This window comes from Trematomus bernacchii, unplaced genomic scaffold (genome assembly GCF_902827165.1).
Source record: "Trematomus bernacchii unplaced genomic scaffold, fTreBer1.1, whole genome shotgun sequence".
NCBI lineage: Eukaryota > Metazoa > Chordata > Actinopteri > Perciformes > Nototheniidae > Trematomus > Trematomus bernacchii.
Genome location: NW_022988043.1, coordinates 23064736 through 23089284, shown reverse-complemented (window position 1 = coordinate 23089284; position 24549 = coordinate 23064736). Strand labels below are relative to the sequence as shown.

The 24549-nt window shown below is 44.3% G+C and overlaps 1 protein-coding gene across 5 annotated transcripts in view; it reads left to right on the top strand.

Annotated features, from left to right (window-relative positions):
• The window catches only part of zgc:162952 (PKc_LIMK_like_unk domain-containing protein), a 47455-nt gene that overhangs the window by 18733 nt on the left and 4173 nt on the right, over positions 1-24549 (top strand). For all 5 annotated transcript variants that reach the window (XM_034118230.1, XM_034118227.1, XM_034118229.1 and 2 more), the window contains 6 exons: positions 554-675; positions 8320-8368; positions 8671-8820; positions 19523-19696; positions 19964-20047; positions 20764-20850. In XM_034118230.1, coding sequence (XP_033974121.1) covers positions 554-675; positions 8320-8368; positions 8671-8820; positions 19523-19696; positions 19964-20047; positions 20764-20850 — 666 coding nt within the window. The remainder of the gene's footprint in view (positions 1-553; positions 676-8319; positions 8369-8670; positions 8821-19522; positions 19697-19963; positions 20048-20763; positions 20851-24549) is intronic.

Genomic DNA, 24549 nt, shown 5'->3' with positions numbered 1-24549 from the left:
TTCGCTATCTATGCACTTTTTAAATCTTATGTGTCTCAATTTGGATTCTTCCCCAAGTACACTGAATTTTCAACGTCATGGACACTTTTGTAGTGTGTGAATTATAACCGGGTAGAATTGTCGCGACTGTGCCCTCACCAGAAGTGAAGATTGCTGCTGTTAGCTGGATAGCTAATAATCATTGCTAGCTAGCTATCTGCAATCTTTCTCAGTACCAAATAGTTACATACTGCTCAATTAACACAACAGATCCATGGTGGCTTATTTTACACACCAGCATAGTTGTACGTTTATTGAATTAAGCCAAGTAAGTTAAATGTGAGAAGTGTGCAAAGTTACATTATTTACCTTGTTGACCATTATGAGTGAACCATGCAGGTACTCATAGTGCATTTTGCCATACTTCTCATTGGGACGCAATTGTGCTCTAAAAAAGCACGGTATTATAGAAGTTAGTGAACACACTGTTTCCACTACTAGCCTCCCCATCACTACAGCTACACCATGCACCAGTATCACTGTCTTTGTCTCTAATGGACACCATGTCCTTCAGGTGATGCACAGCACCAGTCGGAAGGTGATGGTGGTGAAGATCTACAAAAATGACGTGGACCAGGACAGCATCGTACGAGAGATCAGCCTGCTGCAGAAACTCTCCCACCCCAACATCGTCAGGTAACACACAAATAATCAGATTTCCCTCAACTCGTTCAGTCTCCACACCTTCCCACACACACTCCCACTCTTTCTGCACCTCCACAAACTGTAGTTTCACAGCAGCTAATATAACCAGAGTTACAGAGTATGATAGCATTAGATTTTGAAAATAAATAGTGGTATTTCTTCTTAAACAGAATGACTAATGTTCTTATGTAACCACAGATCTCTTGTGCCTGTGAAGTCCAATGGTGCTCACTGTTGTTACTTTGGTGTTTTAGTTACAGGACTGAGGCACAGGAACCTTGGCCTTGTCACTTACTGTACAGCGGTTACATAAAGGGTGAGGCCAGGCAGACATGATGTTTGCCTACGCAATCTTAATTTAGCCACTTAGCAAGGTTACAGTGGTAAGGTTATCAGAGAGCAGCTTATCTGTTATGTGCTTGGTACACGCCAGGAGCCAACGCAATACTGTTGCTAAAATCGCAGGTGAATACCGGTCAAATCCAAAGTATGGTGAAGCTTGTCATGCTGCCAGGTTGACTGCCAGTATAGGAGCCTTTCTGTTTAGTCCCAAGCCCAGTGAACAAAAGCTGCTTGACAAAGCTCGGAAAGTCTTAACCCTGCTCTTAAATGTGGAGAGGGTGTCTGCCTCCAGAACCCAAACTGGAAGCTAATTCCACAGAAGAGGAGCTTGATACACAATTCCCCAGTGGGACAGTAGTGTGTTATGAGCTCCTTAAGATTACATTACATGTTACTTGTTAGATGCTTTTATCCAAAGCGACTTACATACTCAATACTGTGGGCAATCCCCACAGGAGCAATTTGGGGTGAAGTGTCTCAGGGACACAACGACATGCTGACTGCAGTGGGGTTTGAACCTGTGACCATCTGATCCCCATACCAAGGCTCTATCCACTGCGCCAAAGCTGGGGAACAATAGTCTTGCAAGGGGGGGGGGGGAGAAAGGAGAAGAAGGGGGAAGAAGGGGGAAGAAGAAAAAAGAGGGAAAAGAGAAAAAGAGGAGAAAAAAGCGATTCTCTTGCTCCCTGTTTCCCTTCTGTAGCATGTAAAAGTATTTATATACAGAAGTACTTTAATAAAGACCAACAAAGTATGCGTTTGTTGACTAATACACTTGTGTTATGCAGTTAACTATTAACACATTTCTATTAAATATTATATATTTCTAATAAATATTAAGTAAAACGTATCTACTTCTTTCAAGTTTATTACATACAATTATTATTATTTTCTTTATCAGGGATAGTTTTGAAGTAACCAATATGGACCTGTATTGAAGCTCATGGTTTGTGTGCTGTGGATAAATAATGAAATGTAACCATTACATTTAATATGAACTAAGAAGGTATTGGTGTTATAATGTCTGTCTTTTAACAAACAAAGAGAAAACATATAGAAATTCTAAACATAGCACTCCACTCAATTATTGGACAGTCACATACTTGATAGAAACAAACCTTTATTTTAAAGTAGTTCAACTTAATAAAATGTAAAACAACCCTTAAAAGTAAGTAAGGTGCAGTATAACAAAATAACACTCTAAATTAGTTTTAACATCAAATAAACATTATCATAAACTTAATAAAATATATACATATCATATATATAAATAAATATCAAACTATACACCGAACTATATACATAAATAAGTGTCCAGTGTCCATGCCTCTGGTGGGGGGGATATACATGTTGTTATGTCCTCCAACCACTGCTCCTTTGGCACAATGTAGTTCACTACTCCCTGTACTGGCTGTGTCCAGTGTCCGCTGTCCCAAAGCTCCCACACCTTCACACGTGTTGGGCAGTACTCTGTGGGTCAGGGTGTGGCTGTATGGAGCAGGAGCAGGACTAGGAGCAGGACTAGGAGCAGGAACAGCAGAGAGAGGCTGGCATTCAGAGCCTGTGGAGCAGCGACCAGGACAGGAACCTGTGAGCTCACTGGTGTAAATATCATGGAGCCCAAAGGTGGAGCAGGGAAGAGCTGCAACACCACCTGTGAACCTGAGGGTGGAGCAGGGAAGAGCTACATCTCCACCTGAGGGCCAGAGGGTGGAGCAGGGAAGAGCTGCATCTCCACCTGAGGGCCAGAGGGTGGAGCAGGGAAGAGCTGCATCTCCACCTGAGGGCCAGAGGGTGGAGCAGGGAAGGGCTGCATCACCACCTGAGGGCCAGAGGGTGGAGCAGGGAAGAGCTACATCTCCACCTGAGGGCCAGAGGGTGGGAAGAGCTGCATCACCACCTGAGGGCCAGAGGGTGGAGCAGGGAAGAGCTGCATCTCCACCTGAGGGCCAGAGGGTGGGAAGGGCTGCATCTCCACCTGAGGGCCAGAGGGTGGGAAGAGCTGCATCTCCACCTGAGGGCCAGAGGGTGGGAACAGCTACATCTCCACCTGAGGGCCAGAGGGTGGGAAGAGCTGCATCACCACCTGAGGACCTGAGGGTGGAGCAGGGAACAGCTGCTCCACCTTGCTTTGATGCTTTGTGATCTGGAATGTGACAACAGCGAAGTTGAGGCATTTATTAGAAATGATCTATAGCAGTTAATGTTTCCAGATTTATAACCGAACACATTTATAATAAAAACTAGTTTGTAATGTTATTGTTTATAAGAGAGTTTAACGAACATGGAAATCAAATACACAGTCACGTTATATTTGACCTTTTTGGTTGAGTCCATCTTTAAGATGGAACCAAATATGGAGGTGGTGCTGGCCTTGATATGGTCCATGTGGGAGAGGATATCCCTGCCGTACATGGACAGCACCCAGAGACTGCTTGGGAGGAGGCTGGGCTCTGGGGGCTCCTGGCAGACCACAGGGAGGAGGCTGGGCTCTGGGGGCTCCTGGCAGACCACAGGGAGGAGGCTGGGCTCTGGGGGTAACTACTGGGGGTGTGATATAAAATGTATGCATGAGGCATTTCTTAATCTGAAACTATCATCATTATGTTTTAGTCTGGAGTGAGTCACTCAGTGTAAATCATTTGATTGATAATGTTTGCACCAGTAAATTGTAAATGTTCAGTAATTACTTATCATTTGTGAATAATAAGTAATAGGTACCACGCCTCCCTATCATGGTGCCTGACCATTGAGGGCTTTGTAGGCTGGGAGGCACATTTTTATTTATATTCTTTGTTTTATAGGGAGTCCCTTCAGAGTATGGAGCTATATCAGGGTCATAAGTTTTGGTCAACAATTTATTTGAAAGTTCAAGTTTTTATCCTGAACTTTGAAAAATACAATGATGTATTCAAAATAAAAATAAGTATTTGAAATAATTCTTTGGAATAAAATATTTATTTTCACATTTCACTTTTATACATATTTTGATATTTGAATCTGTTGGGGAAATATTTTCCAAGGCCCATAACTTTGACCCAGTGTATTAGTTCGTACTGTCCTGAGCACACGCAGCTGTAACCTTGGCTGCTGTGCTCTCAGTGTTCTGTCTCCCTGTTCCTGCCTGTTGGCGTCAGCTGATAGAGCTGTTATGATTCTATCTTGTTATGCACAATGTTGATATTCTCTCTGAACTAGCTAAATACATGGGTCTGGGGGAGAGTTCTTCAGAATTGACGTGGCAACTATACCGTGAAGTCTGGCTCTTGGACTTGTTTTGTGAATTCTCCGGCCAAAACTCGTAATAAACCATCAGTGTTTGACATCAAATCTCCAGCTCTATCCCGTGTCTCCTTCCTGAGTCGGTGACTCCCACTGCATTGCTACACAGAAGTTTCTCCCACAGAATCCTTATTTTTTTTCAGTTGCAGATTTTACGTTTCCAGATTCAAAACAGTTATTTTTTCAGTTTTAAATCTTGTTTTTTCAGGTTTCACCATTCTTTTTGCCTTCAGATATTTTTTCACTTTCAGATATATATTTTTTCCGCTTTCAGATATATATATTTTTCACTTTCAAACTTTTGGCTCTGATGTTGCTTGGGGGGCGGTGCTTACCAAAGAGCAGTTTGGCATCCTGAGTGACAGGCCCCCCTCTGTCATGTTGCCTTCATGGATGTTAGGTAGCGCGAGAAATATAACTCGACACTTTCTATACACAATACTCACGTGATTGGTGGTAAACAAAACTGATACCAGCGTCAAAGCAGAGGGCACCGAGCCTTCGCAGCAGCTGGCCCTAGGCTCTGGAACACTCTGCCCCTCCATGTGAGGTCGGCCCAGACCCTAGGGGTTTTTAAATCTAAACTAAAAACACACTTCTTCTCTCTGGCTTTCTAGTTAGAGCGGAGCACGACTCCTGACTTTTGTGTGTTTTATTTTTATTTTGTTTTTAAGATATATCTGTTGTAATTTATTGTCGTTTACTGTGTTTGTAGTAATTGTGTTTTTATTACATGTACAGCACTTTGGCTTGACCAAAAATCGCTTTTAAATGTGCTATATACATAAAACCTGATTTGATTTGATTTGAAAGTTCCGTTAAGTGAGCTGTTGAGCATCGTAGTTGGCAACAATCGCGGTATAAGAGCAATAAACTGTTCTAGAATGTGAAATTACGTATCCGCAACGAGCCAGCAGGTTGTTCTGGTGGACCTGACGCCATCCCCCGCTGTCTCACGGAGAGATACCGCAGGTCCTTCCTTCCTTCCTGCAGCGGTCAGACTATACAACCACCACGGCCCCTAGTAGACCCCCCCCCTCCCCACACGACAACACAGACTATAACACCCCTTGCTGTTAAATACCAACTAGGCTTTTTTTTTAATGATCAAAACTTATGACCCTGATATAGGTCCATATCAGAGCAGCTAATACAGGAGTAATGTGCGTACTCAAATCAAAATGTTGATTTTCTTATAAAATATTTCCAACAATACACAATTTCATGCTGTTTGTAATAACTTTTCCTTTAATATTAAATATTATGTGCATGCCTTATGGGCTTAGATATGTCTCATAATTATTTGTGTGAACATAAAAATAATATATTGTGTGTAAATATGTGATTTGTAAATGTAAAACACCATCCACAAATGCATTTAAAAGATTAGCAAACTCACAAATAAATTTGCAAATATAAAACGGATCTGCAAATACGCAAAATATTTTTACAAATAAAAAAAAGATCTTTGAATATCTCTTTAACATTGACAACTTTCGATCAGGCATTTGTGAATCCATTTTGTATTTGTCGACCAAAAATGCACTTGTGGATCTCACATCTCTGCTCGTGGATCTCAAATCTCTGCTTGTGGATCGTCTTTTTACACACACAGAGTTTTGAGACATACTTTCCGCCGGTCTCGGTTAAAATCTACTCGTGTCACTCGGTTATTTTCGGAAACCACGTGATGGCCTGCTGATGACGACATTTCCGCATGGTTTTCAAAGTAAGAGCATGGCTTGTTTAATACGCTGTTTTTTTAATGAACAGCGGAACGTTAGATGCATTCTTTATCACCATCATCATCATGTTATAGTGATACAGTTTAGTTTGTGTTAGTTTATTAGTTCAACTTTCTTCATTGTTTTTTGTGTATTCAGTCAAGCGGGTCAAAGTTACAAAGCACTTCACATCTTATTAATCGGCCTAGTTTTACCTTACCAGTGCAGTGGTAAACTAATCTGTAGAAAAGCACCATATTTAGGTCAGCCTTCATAGTAATAATATTCATCGTGTCCTTTCTACTGTATATGCATATATTCCTGTCTATTGCTTTCATTTGTATTTAATGTTATTATGTTTATACTTGTTTCCACACATTTCACAATTAGGGATGAATTAAGTATCTATCTATCTATCCATCTATCCATCTATCCATCTATATATAGTAGTGCTAGTGGAGCCTCGCAGCGGCGAAACCGTGCCGCACCACACGAATTGCGCCGCATAAGCGCATAGGTGCGTCACATTTTCGGCTCAGTTGAGGCACCCTCCTCAAGATGAGGCGCCCTCCGCAAGGTGAGGCCCCACGCAGTCTGCATGATCGGCCTGTGGGGAAGGACGGCCCTCTACCTACCTACCTACCTACCTACCTACCTACCTACCTACCTACCTATACCTACCTACCTACCTACCAACCTACCTACCTACCTACCTACCTACCTACCTACCTACCTACCTACCTACCTACCTACCTACCTACCTACCTACCTACCTACCTACCTACCTACCTATACCTACCTACCTACCTACCTACCTATACCTACCTATACCTACCTACCTACCTACCTACCAACCTACCAACCTACCTACCTACCTACCTACCTACCTACCTACCTACCTACCTACCTACATTTTTCAAATTATGAATTTCACATAATTAAAAAAAAAAGCATACATTTCTTGGGGTTGCTTAGCAGTTGCTAGGCCAATTGTTGGTGTTGCTGTAGCAACTGCAAGCTACCGCCTGGCGCCGCCCCTAGATAGATAGATAGATCGATAGATAAATACTTCATTCATCCCAAATTGTGAAATGTGTGGAAACAAGTATAAACATAATAACATTAAATACAAATGAAAGATATATATGCATATACAGTAGAAAGGACACGATGAATATTATAACATTTAATGTAGCCTTACTATGAAGGCTGACCTAAATACGGTGCTTTTCTACAGATCACCTTACCACTGCACTGGTAAGGTAAAACTAGGCCGATTAATAAGATGTGAAGTGCTTTGTAACTTTGACCCGCTTGACTGAATACACAAAAAACAATGAAGAAAGTTGAACTAATAAACTAACACAAACTAACTGTATCACTATAACATGATGATGATGGTGATAAAGAATGCATCTAACGTTCTGCTGTTCATTAAAAAAACAGCGCATTAAACAAACCATACTTTACATTACTTTGAAAACCATGCGGAAATGTCGTCATCAGCAGGACATCACGTGGTTTCCGAAAATAACCGAGTGACACGAGTAGATTTTAGCCGAGACCGGCGGAAAGTTTGTCTCAAAACTGTGTGTGTAAAAAGACGATCCACAAGCGCATTTTTGGTCGACAAATACAAAATGGATTCACAAATGCCTGATCGAAAGTTGTAAATGTTAAAGAGATATTCAAAGATCTTTTTTTTATTTGTAAAAATATTTAGTGTATTTGCAGATCCGTTTTACATTTGCACATTTATTTGTGAGTTTGCAAATCTTTTAAATGCATTTGTGGATGGTGTTTTACATTTACAAATCACATATTTACACACAAATTATTTTTATGTTCACACAAATACTTAAGAGACATATCTAAGCCCATAATGCCTTTTATCTAGTGATTCATTTTTTCTCTCTATCTTTCCTTTGCTGTAACAATGTAAATGTCCTCTCTGTGGGATGAATAAAGGTATTCTGAATCTGATGTTTGAAATAAAATGTAATACATCGAAAACATTTATAAAAACTACAGGGATGTTTTTAGGAAGTTAGTAAGCCAGGTTTTCAAATATGTATTTCTCCAGTAGAGATGAAGGACTTTTAGTTTGAGAGCCACCGACACGGAAGTCACACGCTAAGGACTGACTAACAAACTGTTTATATGAGAAATGTCTTTAATCATTAATCCTTTATTAAACGCTCTTATCAAATTTCCTTGATAAACTAAACTAACTCATAATGAAGGTGGACGATAAATAATATAACAAACACATTTTCTTTTATTCCAGATATCTTGGAATCTGTGTGAAAGAAGACAGACTCTATCCAATCTTAGAGGTGATCTCTACTCCTTTTTTTATTTTCACACCTCATGAGTCATGGTTTCTGTGCGTGTTCACAGGCAGTGGAAAAACACTAGAGATTACAAAGATATGAGATGATATTGATAATAAAACAGTTATTGTGCAGCCAGACATGGAGTCATTGCTAATAATAAGATAGGAAATGTTATGTTCACATAATCACATTTGTAGCTTTTCTTTGAATTGCAACAGTTTTACAGTTTAACTGCTCAGTTTGTATGCATCCTGGTTAGGTGTATGTTTGCCTTGTGTATAACCTGGTCCTGTTTGTTGCAGTATATGAACGGGGGCTGTCTGGAGGAGCTTCTGGTCGGGAAAGATGTTCCACTGTGCTGGAGAGAGAAGGTGGAGCTGGCCTGTGATATAAGCAGAGGAATGATCTACTTGCACTACAAGAACATTTACCACAGAGACCTCAACTCCAAGGTAAGAGCCTCCACCTCTGCCCCCCTAGTGCCCCCAGGCATCATTAAAGGGTCGTCTCATCCTTTATACCTGACCTGTAGTTCATACACAATATAAGAGCAGTAGGACAGATGGAGAACCTGAGAACAGGATGACACCATCAGAGCCTGAACTCAGACCTTCATTACTTGTGACTCTGGAGCCCCCTGGTGGCCGACACACTGAGGACCTGACGATGAACCTTTGTTTCATCAACCACTCTCTTTTTGTCATTCTATTTCCTGTCTAGATAGAGAACAACTTTATTTATCCCAAAATTGGGAAATAATTGTTGTTCCAGCAGCATGTAAGCATTACACAAGTTACATTTACATTACATACACAAAGTTTAAAAGTCTCAAAATGCTACAACTACTGTCACAAACTGGATGAATGTGAAGTATTTTGTTAAAGGAGGATGAAAGCGTAATTAAGGAGCACTATTGGAGTGACTTTGATGGTTATTGGACTCAGGATTAATTCATTTGGATTCCCGCTGTATGAAGAAATTAAAGGACGGCGCAAGTGGAAACAATTCACAAAGGGATTCAACTGTTTAAAACACATGTTCAAAGTAAGCCGGATTTTGCCGATGTGTTTATGTGGATACAAAAGTCGTAAATAATCTACAAAATGGAGGAGACCGATCTGATCGGAGCAACTGTGACAAATAATCCAACTGAAACCGGCATGGACAATGACTATGTTTTAAAAATGCGCTTATCCAGAAAAGCCTGGTTTGGACACTTTACGGGCAGAAGAAACATTTCTATTAAAGAAAGAATTATACATTTCTGTCTTTTTATGCCTATAATAGCTACTAACTTGAATTTTTATTCAAATTAATTAATCAATTATTTTTTATATTTTATTGTAATGTAGAGACAAGGCTTTTAGTGACAATCATGTATTGCGTTACAATTATATGTAAAAAAAAAAGTCTAAATATGATATTTGGCCTCAAATCATCTGAGGCCTGGCGCCCCCCCCTGCGATCTTTGGCGCCCCCCAGGTTAGGAACCACTGCTTTAGGAGACATCTAAGTAGCTTTGGGAGCTGTCTATGTGTGTTGTAGAGTGAGTAGGTGTGTGTTGTGGAGTGTATAGGTGTCTGTTGTAATTGAATATCCCGCCAGCAGAGGGCGTTGCTGGCCTAACAGTCAACAGCCTTGCCAACTGTGTGTGTGGTGTGTGTGTGTGTGTGTGTGTGTGTGTGTGTGTGTGTGTGTGTGTGTGTGTGTGTGTGTGTGTGTGTGTGTGTGTGGGTGTGTGTGTGTGTGTGTGTGTGTGTTGTGTGTGTGTGTGTGTGTGTGTGTGTGTGTGTGTGTGTGTGCCAGGCTGAACAGAAACGGGGGGTTAGTTATAGTTATATGAGCACAGGTGGAGCCCCCTACTGGACTCTATGGGTACTACTCTCAACAATGCTATGCGAGCATTCACACACTGAGTTTGTATAAACGTAGCCAGCCAATCAGGGCGAGCCTACCTGAATGTGCGTGCAGGCACACAGTATATAAGGCGGCCACGCCTCCTGATCCTGTCATCCTACACCCTCTTCAGCGAGCGGCATAGGAAAGACAGGGCCCCTCTACTGGACTCTATGGGTACAGTGGGTGGAGCACTGATGGATAAATGCCCTGTCGTCCAACAACATCGACCCATCACACTGCCCCTGACCGGCCTTTGGTTAACAGCCACCGCACCCCAACTGCCTCTCATCCGGTTGAGACCATGGAGAAGTCGGGGCTGCAGCTTACTTGGCTGGGTAGAGCACACTCACACACGCTTACCTCGTGTAGAGTGTGCATGGAAAATAGTGAAGAAGGCTCTCCCCGCCCGCCCACAGGCAGGCGGAGAGAGTCTTCAGCCCTGCATGTGGCTTACCGTGCACCATGTTTCCCGGGTCCCTAAGGAGCATGGGGAGAACATAAGTGCATTATGTCCAGGGGGGGGGTCAGATACCTACTGACCCACAGCCCCCCCCCCCCCTCACCAGTCCTGTGTTGCCCCAGCAAGCACAGACGATGAAAAGGAGCCAGACATGTCCAAGAGATAAAACCTTATGAAGGGGCCTGGCGTAGACCAAGACGCCGCCGTGCATATGCCCTCCACACTCACGCTGTTGAACAAAGCTGTTGATACAGCCATACCACGTATAGAGTGTGCATGGACCCCAGTGGGGAAGGCTCTGACAGGATGGCTCTGCGAGTGCATTTCCCATGCCTATGGACAGGCGTTTCTTGGACAGAGCTTTACCGGCCACACCATCCCAAAAGCACACAAACAGCTGTTCAGTGCGCCTAATGGAAGCCGTGCACCCTACATAACATGCCAGCGCACGCACCGGGCAGAGGAGGTGCAATTTAGCCTCCCTGTCCCCAATATGGGGTGGAAGACTAAATCCGTCTAACTGTATAGCCCTCGACCTGAACGAACTCCTTAGGTTCTTGGGAACAAAGGATGGGTTCGGTCAGAGTGTCACCCCACTACAGTCACCCCGAATCAAAAGGAAACTCGGGTACACCGACAGAGCGGTCAGCTCGCACACTCTCTTGTCCGAAGTCAAGGCAAACAGCAAAGCTGTTTTCAATGATAGTGCCTTCAGGGAGGAGAGCTCCAGAGGCTCAAATGGTTCTGTGACCAGAGCCTCGAGCACCAACGGCAGATCCCATTGCGGGGTGGAGACATGCACCACTGGGCGCTGTCTCCTGACCCCCTGCAAACGCGCCATAAGCGGTTGACTAAAGGCTTACCTGCGCCCCCAATCCCTCATGGCAGGACGAGATGGCTGCTGCATACACCTTAATTGTGGAATAAGCAAGCCCCCTGTCCACCAGTATCTGTAAATACGACAGAATAGAGCCCAACGTACATGATAGAGGCTATAGACTCCTTTCTTCACACCACCGCTGGAATCCCAATCACTTCGTACCACCGAGCGGCGACCTGGGGCTAACAGGATGACTGACAATCGTTCTCGTCTCACCCTCTCCAGGAGGGGGAGAATGAGACGCAGCGGTGGAAAGGCATAGAGCAGCTTTCTTGGCCATGGCTCGTGTGCAAACACGTCCACCCCCAAGGGTGGATTGTCCTGCCGAGCCAGGGAAAACCATAGGGTACAGTGGCTGTTGCGCCGGTTGGCGAACAGGCCACCTCCCCTTTCCCGAACTGCCCAGATCTGCTTCACCACCTCCGGGTGAAGCAACTGTCACGGATGCCGTGATGTAGGAGGTCACCCGCACCAGTGGAGTTCCCCTCCGCAGATACTTTGGGGACCCCCAGTATCGGAGGTTGCTCTCCACTGAGGGGGGGGCAAGGTCACCAGACGTCGTTTGTGGCTCTTGGGATCTAAACGAAGGCCGGCAAACCATCTCTGCAGGCGACGCATATGCAGTAACCCCAGCGGTACCACGAGGTGAGCAGCCGCCATGAGACCCAGAGTCTGCATGATGGTCAAAGCTGTCACCGTTGCCCCCTGTCGCAGTCTGCAAACTGCCTGAAGCAGGGATGCCTATCTGCTCTCTGACAGGGTGGCACGCAGTCTGCCTGCATCGAGCGAAATCCCCAGATACTCCACCTGCTGGTGAGGTATGGGACTGCTCTTCTTCCAATTGACCACAATCCACTTGGATCAATTAGGCTGTGTTTGCCCCTTCCCTGGACCTGGCCATGACTATGAGGTCGCATTAGAAAACCCTCATGCCATGGTCGCGAAGCGGCTTAAGCGCTGTGGCCACACATTTGCTGAACGTGCGCGGGGATAGGGAGTAGCCAAACGGTAGTCTGTTGTACTCGTAGGCTACCCCCTGGAAGGCAAAACGCAAATACTTTCTGTGTTTTGGAGCAATTTTCGACATGAAAGTAAGCGTCCTTCAGGTCGATGGTTGTGAACCAATCGCCCGGCTGCCGTAGTTCCAGTAATTGGTTTACATATGGAACTTTTCGCAGGCAATGTGCTGATTCAGGCTGCGAAGATCCAGTATGGGTCTGAATTCTCCTGTCTTCTTGGGAACCAGGAAGTACATGGAGTAAAGCCCCTTTTCTCTGTCCTGAGAGTGCACTACAGACACAGCCTGTTTTTGCAACAGGGCCTGAATCTCTGTTGAAAGGAAACCGATCTCCTCCTGGGATGATAGATTTGCCTGAATGGAGGAGGGACGCCGCAAAACTGGAGTGAGTAACCCAGTCTCAGTGTCCTGTCCATCCACTCTGTCAGTACACAGCTGAGCTTCCATTCCCCATAAAATTGTGTTAGGGGACATGCAAGCAGCTGTGGAGCCGCAGCTAAGAAGCTGTAGTACTCTCTGGTGGCCTACTCCGCTGCAAAACCTTACATAAAAGGAAGTTTGGCCCATGGGGTGCTGACACAGAAAGGGCCGATTTTCTACTGAGGTCCTTGAACACACCGCGGCACGCTCTTGTGGGGCCGCGGCTCCGTCATAATGCCGTCTCTTTGAAATGGACATTATGGGGAAATGTGGAATTGTGGAGAGAGATGACTCTTACTCTGGTTTTATCGTTTTTACTGAATGCATTTTTCACACACACATCACTCTAGAACTAGGGTTACAATACGTAACCCACTGTTCTTCTGCGGAGGTCCTTGAACGCACCGCGGCCACTCTCACGTGCCTTCGTATTAACGCTGTGTTTCACATTCAACGGTGAAATGCATTAATCGGAGCTATTATACCAGGCAAGGTGTGTTTTCTGACAACAGCACACCGGCAATAGCGTATTTTGAACCCGCACAGGTTTATTCCACTCACGTGCGCGCGCCCACCTGCTGCTTCCTTTACTGGAGTTACAGTGGGGCGGCCGGTGTGGGACAGTGTTCTGTCCTCTGAGGATGAGCAAGAAGCAGCATACGCCAAGCTGCGACTACTCCTCATCCACGTGACCAAGGAAATCGATCCAAAGAGCCCTTCTGTAGACACGGGGGCTCCCAGGAGATCATCATGGTTTTTTTTCTGGTTTTTTTGTGGAAAGTGCCATGCGGCGTGATCCCCCAGGGACATCACACGGCAAGCAGCGGCGGCCACACCGTAGACCAGGCTATTCATTTGGCCGATGCTGCGGCCAAATAATCGCTCTGATCCGGTGAGGTGGGGGCATCTTGCGGAAGAGCAATCAGCGAGACGCCCAACACACCCGTGTTTATGTGCAGCTGCCCTGTCACGCGGCAGCGGGGCAAAGGTTCTCTGCCCAGCCTGCTGCCATGGTCATCACCAGGGGGAAGTCCTGGCGGACAGACCTGGGCGGTGGACTTCCATGGACGCCGGACACGGAAGTGCCCGACAACGAGAAGTCCTCGTCATCCTCCTCCCCGGGAAACGGAGCCATCCGCCCCGCTGGAATGGCGAACGTGAATGGCACCGCCTCGGCCATATCCTGGTCCCACAAACACTCGAAGCAGAGGTGGTGGGGATCGGCGCCCGCTATTAAGCCAGGGCACGAAGGACAGGCCCGGGTCTCTAGAAGTGGCGACTCCATGAAGGTATGATAACTTCTTTCTTCTTCTTTCAAACGTTTTACTTTCTCTGAGGTGTTTTCCTGCTCTCTGAAGAGAAAAGGATGACAGGATCAGGAGGCGTGGCCACCTTATATACTGTGTGCCTGCGCGCGCATTCAGGTAGGCTCGCCCTGATTGGCCGGCTACGTTTATACAAACTCAGTGTGTGAATGCTCGCATAGCATGGTTGAGAGTAGTACCCATAGAGACCAGTATAGGGTGGAGCCTATGTGAGATATAACAGCAGTCAGTAATGCAGGGAGCCGGGGGCAACAGTGACTGTGTTGTTATGTTAATCGATAGTCACTAAGTGCAGTTGCTACACAGAACATGGTGTGAGAGGGGGGGCCTCTCCCCACGCACGTCATACTACGGATTTGGCTTTTTCCCAATTCCCTTTATTGACAGGGAGGCCATAGTAAATGTATGTCACGCTCTGACTGCAGAAACTAGATCTATCACTGATGCTGGCCCATGGTGAATCAGGATATTTGTATTGTATGGACTTGGAGAAACGTAAGCTGCATTTATCAATTATTCAGAGAGACCTGAGAGCGCTGAGAGTGAATCCCAAAGTAAAGTTGTAGGACGACAGAATAACAAAGCCTTTTTAAGATCTAGGGGATTGTTCTCTGAAAGTTCACTCTTTTACACTGTTACACATTTTTTCACAGTTTTTAACACTGTTTTACACAATTTGTCATTGCTTCCCACTGTAATGCATTATTAGGGCCCAAGCACGAGAGTGCTAGGAACCTATTGTTATTGTAGGAATTATTCTTCACTATTCTTCCCGTTCTTAGAACCCATTTTTGAGGGCCTTAGGACGTTTCAAAAGTTGTATAATTTTGCACGGACCTCAGGACCGGTGAAAAATTTGACATTCTGGAGTCAATGGGTTCAAATTGTCCAACCTGCTCGCTAGCGCCACCTATGAAAATCCCATTTCAGAAAAATGTACATAGTCGCACTGTAAGTCTGAATAACCTGACATTTTGCACACTTATCCGTCTTAACCTGCTCTACAAATTATCCTTTTGGACCCCTAAGCTCCGCCTACTTTTATTTTTTTTGAATTAGCATAATGTTCAAAACAGTGAAATATTCACTTAAATTTAAATTCTTTGTTTTTCGACACCAAACTTAGTATACAGCATCTGTGGAGGGTCACACACATTACCCTAGGAAATTAGCATGTTCAGTCAATAAATATGGCCGCCATTAATCAAAACGTATTTGCAAAAAGGCTGGGCTTAGAAATAAATGCTCATAACTCATCAACAATGTCATATTTTGTAGGATAGGTTCAGTCTGTCTTGGGGAATAGGCACACCAAAGCATTTTCATTTTGGACTATAGGGGGCGCCAAAAACACCACATATGTATAACTCAAGAACGGATGGAAGAAATAATCTTTTTTTTTTTTTTACATACTCTTGGGGTGAGTATGAACTGAGATTTAAAGTGTTGCAACGAATGACGAACGTGGGCGTGCAATGTGCTAAAATGAGTTTCGGACGCAAAACCTGGGACACACGTCACAGCCCATGACTTTTTCGAGAATGTGAAAAAAAATCTCCTAGGGAAACAATCGGAAAAATTCCAATCCAGGACAAATTCAGCACATATCCAATGTGATGCTAAATTGCGAAGGAATAATCGTTCGCTTGAACGGGGAGCTCGTAGGCAAAAAAATCAAATGTTTTACCATTTATATGTCAGATAATCGACCTGCCTGTCTGCCTGGTGCATCAACTCACACTCACACACACACACACACACACACACACACACACACACACACACACACACACACACACACACACACACACACACACACACACACACACACACACACACACACACACACACACACACACACACACACACACACACACACACTCACCTACTGTTGGCAAGGCTGTTGACTGTTAGGCCAGCAACGCCCTCTGCTGGCGGGACATTCAATTACAACAGACACCTATACACTCCCCAACACACACCTACTCACTCTACAACACACATATACAGCTCCTAAAGCATATAATATATATCAGGCTCCAGCCCTTGTATATTTTATTATGTGAAGCACTACATGGTTTCATGAAAAATATCTACTTAGATGTCTCCTAAAGCATGCAAATAAAGTGTGTAATGTAGGCCTGTTACATATATTATTGAGCGATATATATTTTACACACTGTTCTGCTTTCTGCACTGACCTCAGTAGCTGTTTTCACTGTAAACATCGTGTCACAATGAAAGCAGTTGTATTAAAAAAAAAAAAATAGCTTAACATCCAAGGGAGATGTGATTAGTGCGTAAACAAACGGTAAAGGGCAGAAAGTCTGATGCACATTTGATCATCTTAAATAACTTATAATCACAACAGGAACAGTTTGCAGAGCTGTGCTTCGTTGACATAAGTCCAGCCATGCGTCACGCCTCTTTTAAACATCACTGTTGGCTGAAATCGACTCCGGAGAATACATCAGTGTACCCTCGGTTATAGCTCCTCCAGAGAGACTCCTCTCTCCTCTCTCCTCTCTCCTCTCTCCTCTAAATCAGTGCATCCTCGGTTACGGCTCCTCCAGACAGCCTCCTCGATAATCGACCCTCGATGAGCCTTTAGCGAATAAAAAATTCCTTTGAGGCGCCGCGCCGACATCCGTTTCCGGGTCGCTGCCGGAGGACCGAAGAGTCGAGGACGCGAAAATTAGAGAAACGGCTCATTTCGGAGGACTCGTGCACGTCGACTTGACGCCGGGACGACCGGCGACCCTCCCCGACAGGTGCATAGACGCGAGGGCCCGCTCATCACTGCGTGCACGACTGTGACCGCAGTTTTAATTCCAAATTGTTACGCATCATTTCGCAGCGTTACACATTGTCTCACATTGTTTCCAACGGTTTCCCACTTACTCACTGTTACAAGTTGTGTTTCATTTTTCTTACATTGTCTTACACTGTTTCACATTGTTTACACTGAATCACACTGTTGCACTTTGTCTTACTCTGTTTCACATCGTTTCACACTTTCTGACACTTCTTTACATTATTTCACATTGTTTTGCATTGTTTCAGGTTTCAGACTTGTTTACACTTGCTTCACATTGTCTCACACCTTTTCACACATGTTTCACATTGTCTCCCACTGTTTCACATCATTTTAAACAGTTTTAAATTGTCGTGGTCTACTGTTCTCTCTTGGTGTACAGGCTCTTCAGGCAGCAGTGTGAAAAAGTCCCTGTACACTGCCCACTCTCAGCTGGTGAACAGAATCACTCAACAGCAGCTAGAGACTAAGTTAGTGAAGGCTAAACAGTGATTACATTAAAGTGAATACTGCCTTTGATCTGCCAGGTGGACAGAAACACAACTCCAAATAAACACTGATGTTGTTGTTCTTTAACAACAGGAAGTATGTGAATACCAGAAACAAATATTTGTCACAAGATGATTGTTTGCACCTTGATGCTTGGCCACTTTCCCACCCTGAATATAAAGATATTTCGTGATCTGGTGTGAACAAACTGACATTTAGTAGCTTTCAAAACAGTTGGCTTGGTGCTCCTCCGATCTCTGATGTCACCTACACACATGAACACAAACAAACAAAGCCATAAATAATTGCTTTTTTCTATCAGACACAATTATTTACTTTCTTCTAGGGCGCACATGCCTACTCAATGGATGCCCATGTAAAGATCAAGAATTTACTATTACAGTTTATTGCAATTTCTAACAGATGTTTCATTTTCTCAAAACACTGTAGTTTGTTGGACAAAGGTTTGGTAATATGAACGAAGGGTGTGTCATGTATTGTAACAGTTTTATTTTTATTTTTTATGTACATTAGTTTTGAGTGCAGCGCCTCATTCTGCAGAATATATGAGGTGTTTTGCACTTTGGGTGTGTGGTTTTTGGAATTGTGTAAGGTGTTTGGAAAATGAGCCCTTTTCTTTTTAAACGTGCTGAGATTTGCTCTCTGCGTGTCAGTTTAAAGGACACCTATCATGCTATATTTGAACAATATATTGTAGGGCCATACCTATATAAAGTATATAAATATAGTTTTTTTTTCAAAATACCAAACAGATCCTGCATTTTAGCCATGCCTCATTTCGCTCCATTTGCTCTTTCCAGCACTGTTTTTGCAGGGGGCTGATTCTGTGAGCTGCAGCTGACCACGCCCCCCTGCAGGAGAAGGGAGCGTGCTCTGAACAGCTGCTGGGCTGTCAGAAGAGGGGGGAGATCTCCGTCCTCCGTGTTTTATTATATTATTATATAGAGTCATTATTCATTTGTTTTAAAGCTCAATAAATAACAAAGAAGACCTTTGACCGGCACTTTTCTAATTTTGTCCGGAAGATTTAAACTTTAACGGGTATCTTGACCGGCGAAAAAAAAACTAACTGAAACTCTGCCGCACGGTCCCCTCGTTCCTTGGAAGAGGCGGAGAGGTGGGTGTTTGTCATCTGCTGGTGGACTAACCGGAGAGAATTACAGTGCTTGCCTCGACGGGGAGGGATTGCATTGAATTACAGCAGCAGGAGCAAACGCTTGCCTCGGGGAGGGAGAAAAAGAGCCACAGCGGAGAATAAACAGAAGGGCAACCATGGCAACCATGCGCGAGAAGTCTTCTTCGCTGCTTTTGTGGCAGACTACAGCGCCACTTACAGGCCTGACATATGTACTACAGCGTCTCCAGCGCTTTCGAGCAACAATGGCCGGCCGTGGCCCAACCCCACATTCCCCTGATAGGTGGAGAATTGGCCCAATAGCCGTAGCGCCACCGTCCTGACCTCAGTAACGTGTTCAAATCTGGATCAGTTTTTATCAGATCCGTTGCAGCCCCTTTTTTAGAGATTTGGGTATGGAGGAAAATAGAGAGGGTTGTGTTTTCTGACACTTGGTGAGTTCCCTGGAACACCGGGGACACATATTCATGTATAAAAGACGTACAAAAGTGCATTTTGCATGATAGGTCCCCTTTAAATAATGATGCGTTATGTTTCATTTAAGTGTGTGAGCAACTGAAAAAAACTGTAACAATTACATGAACACAATAACTAGCTGCTGCCTCTTCAGACCTAACACTTCCCCCTGTTGGTATATATAACACTGCAGGTTGATTAACCTGTACCGCTCTACCTTGTTCCTGTCGCTCCAGAACTGTCTGATCCGGGTGACGTCTCGAGGTCGGGAGGCTCTGGTGACCGACTTCGGCCTGGCCAGGGAAGTGGTGGAGCCGCCAGTCAAAGACCCTGGCAGGAAGCTGTCCCTGGTGGGCTCCGCCTTCTGGATGGCCCCTGAGATGCTCCGAGGAGAGCCATACGACCGCAAGGTGACACAAAGTTCTGTTTGTACAGAACACTCCCTCAGCTGGATGCACATTCTCATACATTTTTGCTAACTTTGACACATAGAAGTCACATGGTCGCTGTAATGATTAAAACGACATTGACAGAAAGTGAATACAATGTACTTCTAGTGTAAGTTTAGATGACACACTTTTATAGTATTGTAACTTTTGTGCTTTTTTGCTGCTTGGTGTCGAAACAACCACTACATTTGGGATTAGCTTGAGTTCTTTATGTCTTACTTGTTGCAGGTGGATGTTTTCTCCTTCGGAATTGTTCTCTGTGAAATTCTGGCCAGGATCCCAGCGGACCCAGAGATACTACCCAGAACACAGGTAGAGAACAGAAGCCCGTTATTATACACCCAGTCATATCAATGGTCGGCCATGTTATTACCTTGACCTGATACTGAGACTACAGTCACTTTGTTTTGATTTGTGTAGAACATTTAATAAAATCCCCACAAGAAGTTTCCATTTAACAAGAAGCTAAATGGGCTTTTAGCCTAGCTGAGCTATCTAACAGGAAACATGGGGAAACAGCTTCTAGTTTTCTCCAAAAAACAAGCATATGCAACACCTATTAAGGTTACTAACTAAGAGGGTTGGGAGGGTTACTTTTAAAATAATTCCGATTCAATTACTTTTTACCTAATGTTAACTGCAGGTCAGACACACTGAAAAAAGAGAAACACTGACTTTAATTAAATGTATTATGTCATCAAATTTCACAAAACTGTATTAGGTTGATTCAAATAATATTAAGTTGAACCTAGTATATTTCTATTTAAACTTAATACTTCTTTCAACTAACGTAATACAGTTATGGGAAATCTGTTGACATAATACATTTAATTAAAGTCAACGTTTCAGTTTTCTCAGTGCAGCATGAGGAATATACTGTAAAGAGATTTTTGAACATTAAAGCAGTCACAGCAGAGGCCCAACATACAAATATGAACCTGATAAACAGGCATAATAAGTCCCCTTCAATCAAAATGTCTTATATAATATGCGCTCATGCTTCAGAGACTGCTGACCGTGTGTTTCAGGACTATGGGCTGGATGTGAATGCGTTCAGGGAGCTGGTGACTGGTTGTCCTCCGCGTCTCCTGGAATTAGCAGCCAGCTGCTGTATGGTATGTAGAGCTTTCAATATTAATACAATAAACAATATAACTGAATACTTTTTTTTCCATTTAATTTAATTCCATTTAATTTAATTCCATTTAATTTAATTCCATTTAATTTAATTCCATTTAATTTAATTCCATTTAATTTTTTTTTTTTTAATTAAGCTTTGAATGTCTGTATATTTTGTGTTATTTTGATAATGTAAGTGTTATTTATGGTGCTGCTAGAATGCTGTACAAGCTGTAGATAAAGACATGTATATTGAGTGCGGTGAAAATGTTTCATTTTGTCTCAGGACAAAAAACTAAGGAAATTGAGTTCTTGCATTGTTATCGCTAAAACTCCCTAAGCACAGTGCCACCACTTACACATTATTGCGCCAATACCACAAAGTAATTAATATAACAATAAAATAATAATCGATGTTATAGTATTAGATGCAGGAACGAGTCCTACTGTAAAACCCAGAAATTAGTTAGCATTTTAGCTCTAAGTTTAAAAAAAACGTTGTTCCTGTTATAAGATCTGTCGTAACACGAGATTAAGAGATTTTTGTTTTCTAGGACATGGAATGTTTAAATACCCCACTCGTGAATGTCAGTAGCTTCTATGTGTCATTAAAATAGTGGTTGACAACAAGCGTCTAAATGAGACTGCTCAACGTCCGAACATTAGCAGCCTTTAGCTTAGCGGTGTTGAGACACCATTATACCGTGATGTAGTTCATTTATAGCCTAACGTTAGCCTTTTACGGCTGGCTGTTGCCTTTAAAATCATATAAAGAAACATAAAAATTATGAATGTCTTTCACTTAACTGTATTAGGTTAGTTGAAAGCAATAATATTAAGTTTAAATACAAATATTAGGTTCGACTTAATATTATTGCTTTCAACTAACCTAATAGTTCAACACAGTCTCACGGCATTTCGTGTTATAGTCACGAAATTAATCTATTGATTCGTGTTCACCAACACGATTTCGCCATTTTTTTCGTGTCACACAGAACGATTTTAAAAGCAATGTAAATAATAACAAATTAGAAGGAAAAAGACATTTAAAAAAATACAGATTTAAGTATTCTGACACAGAACGATTTTAGAAGCAATGTATTTATATTGGTAGTATGTTTCGTGCCTGCACCAAATAATAACAAATTAGAAGGAAAAAAAAATGACATAAAATACAGATTTCAGTATTCTGAGGCTCTGAGCCATTTCTTTTCCTCACTGACGGCAAAAAAACTCAGACATTATACAATTTAAAATAAAAGGGTTAGGCTTAGGGTAAGATATTGAGTAAGAACATGTTTTTATGAACCACACAGCTTCTGGTCTTCCAAGACCCGACCGGACAAAAAGACGTGTTCTACCAATAGAAATACATTGCATTTAAAATCGTTCTGTGTGACACGAAAAAAATGTGAAAATCGTGTTGGTGAACACGAATCAATAGATTAAATTAATTTCGTGACTATAACACAAAATGCCGTGAGACTGGGTTGAATAATTATGTGAAATCTGTTGACATAATACATTTAACTAAAGTAAACGTTTCAGTTTAAAAGACCTCATGAAAGACGACACACGAAGTGAGGATACCCGGCCCGGAGGAAGCCCGGGGTCCCCTTCTGGAGCCAGGCCCAGAAGGAGGACTCGTCGGCAAGCGGGGGGGAAGGAGCCGGAGCTTGTGCGGGAGGTGGAGCGTTACCAGTTGGATCTGGTGGGGCTCACCTCTACGCACAGCGTCGGCTCTGGAACCTCACTTCTGGATAGGGGTTGGACTCTATTCTTCTCCGGAGTTGCCCAAGGTGTGAGGCGCTGGGCGGGTGTGGGGATACTCACAAGCCCCCGGTTGGGTGCTTCTTTGTTGGAGTTTACCCCAGTGGACGAGAGGGACGCCTCCCTACCCCTGCGGGTTATGGGGGGAAAAACTCTGACTGTTGTGTGTGCTTATGCACCAAACAGCAGTTCAGAGTATACGGCCATCTTGGAGACCCTGGAAAGAGTCCTGTATGGGGCTCCTGAAGGGGACTCTTTAATCTTGCTGGGAGACTTCAACGCACATGTGGGCAATGATGGAGACACTTGGAGGGGCGTGATTGGGAGGAACGGCCCCCCTGATCTGAACCGGAGTGGTGGTTTGTTACTGGACTTCTGTGCTAGTCATGGATTGGCCATAACAAACACCATGTTCGAACATAAGGATGCTGTGTACTTGGTACCAGAGCACCCTTAAGGTCCATGATCGATTTCGTTATCGTATCATCGGACCTGAGGCCGTATGTTTTGGACACTCGGGTAAAGAGAGGGGCGGAGTTGTCAACTGATCACCATCTGGTGGTGAGTTGGGTCGAGTGGCAGGGGAAGCCTCTGGACAGACCTGGTAAGCCCAAACGTGTAGTTTGGGTGAACTTGGAACGTCTGGAGGAGGCCCAAGTTCAGGAGGCCTTCAACTCACACCTCCGGCGGAGCTTTTCGGGCATTCCTGTGGAGGTTGGGGACATTGAACCAGAGTGGGCGGTGTTCAAAGCCTCTATTGCCGAAGCCGCGGCAGGGAGCTGTGGTCTCAAGGTCTTAGGTGCCTCAAGGGGCGGTAACCCTCAAACCTCCTGGCGGCATCAAAGTTGTTCTGGAAAACTGTCCGACACCTCAGGAGGGGGAAGCAGGGAACCATCCAAGCTGTGTACAGTAAGGATGGGACGTTGTTGACCTCAACTGATGGAGTGTTAGGGCGTTGGAAGGAACACTTTGAGGAACTCCTGAACCCGACAACTCCGCCCTCTATGGTAGAGGCAGAGCTGGAGTATGACGGGGGATCAACACCAATCTCCCGGGGGGAGGTCACTGAGGTAGTCAAACAACTCCACAGTGGCAAAGCCCCGGGGGTGGATGAGATCCGCCCAGAAAGGCTGAAGGCTCTGGGTGTTGAGGGACTGTCATGGTTGACACGTCTCATCAACGTTGTGTGGAAGTCGGAAACAGTACCGAAGGAGTGGCAGACCGGGGTGGTGGTTCCCCTTTTCAAAAAGGGGGATCAGAGGGTGTGTGCCAATTACAGAGGCATCACACTACTCAGCCTCCCCGGGAAAGTTGACTCTAAGGTACTCGAAAGGAGGGTCAGGCCGATTGTCGAACCTCAGATTGAGGAGGAACAATGCGGATTCCGTCCTGGTCGTGGAACGACAGATCAGCTTTTTACTCTCGCAAGGATCCTGGAGGGGGCCTGGGAGTAGGCTTATCCGGTCTACATGTGTTTTGTAGACTTGGAGAAGGCGTATGACCGAGTTCCCAGGGAGTTACTGTGGGAGGTGCTGTAGGAGTATGGGGTGAGGGGGTCTCTACTCAGGGGCCAGGCCATCCAATCTCTGTACTCCCAAAGCGAGAGCTGTGTCCGGGTCCTCGGCAGTAAGTCGGACCCATTTCCGGTGAGGGTTGGCCTCCGCCAGGGCTGCGCTTTGTCACCAATCCTGTTTGTAATATACATGCATAGGATTTCGAGGCGTAGTCGTGGGGGAGGGGGTCTGCAGTTCGGTGGACTAAGGATTGCACCACTGCTTTTTGCAGATGATGTGGTTCTAATGGCTTCATCGGTCTGCGACCTTCAGCACTCACTGGATCGGTTCGCAACTGAGTGTGAAGCTGGGATGAGGATCAGCACCTCCAAATCGGAGGCCATGGTTCTCAGCAGGAAACCGATGGACTGT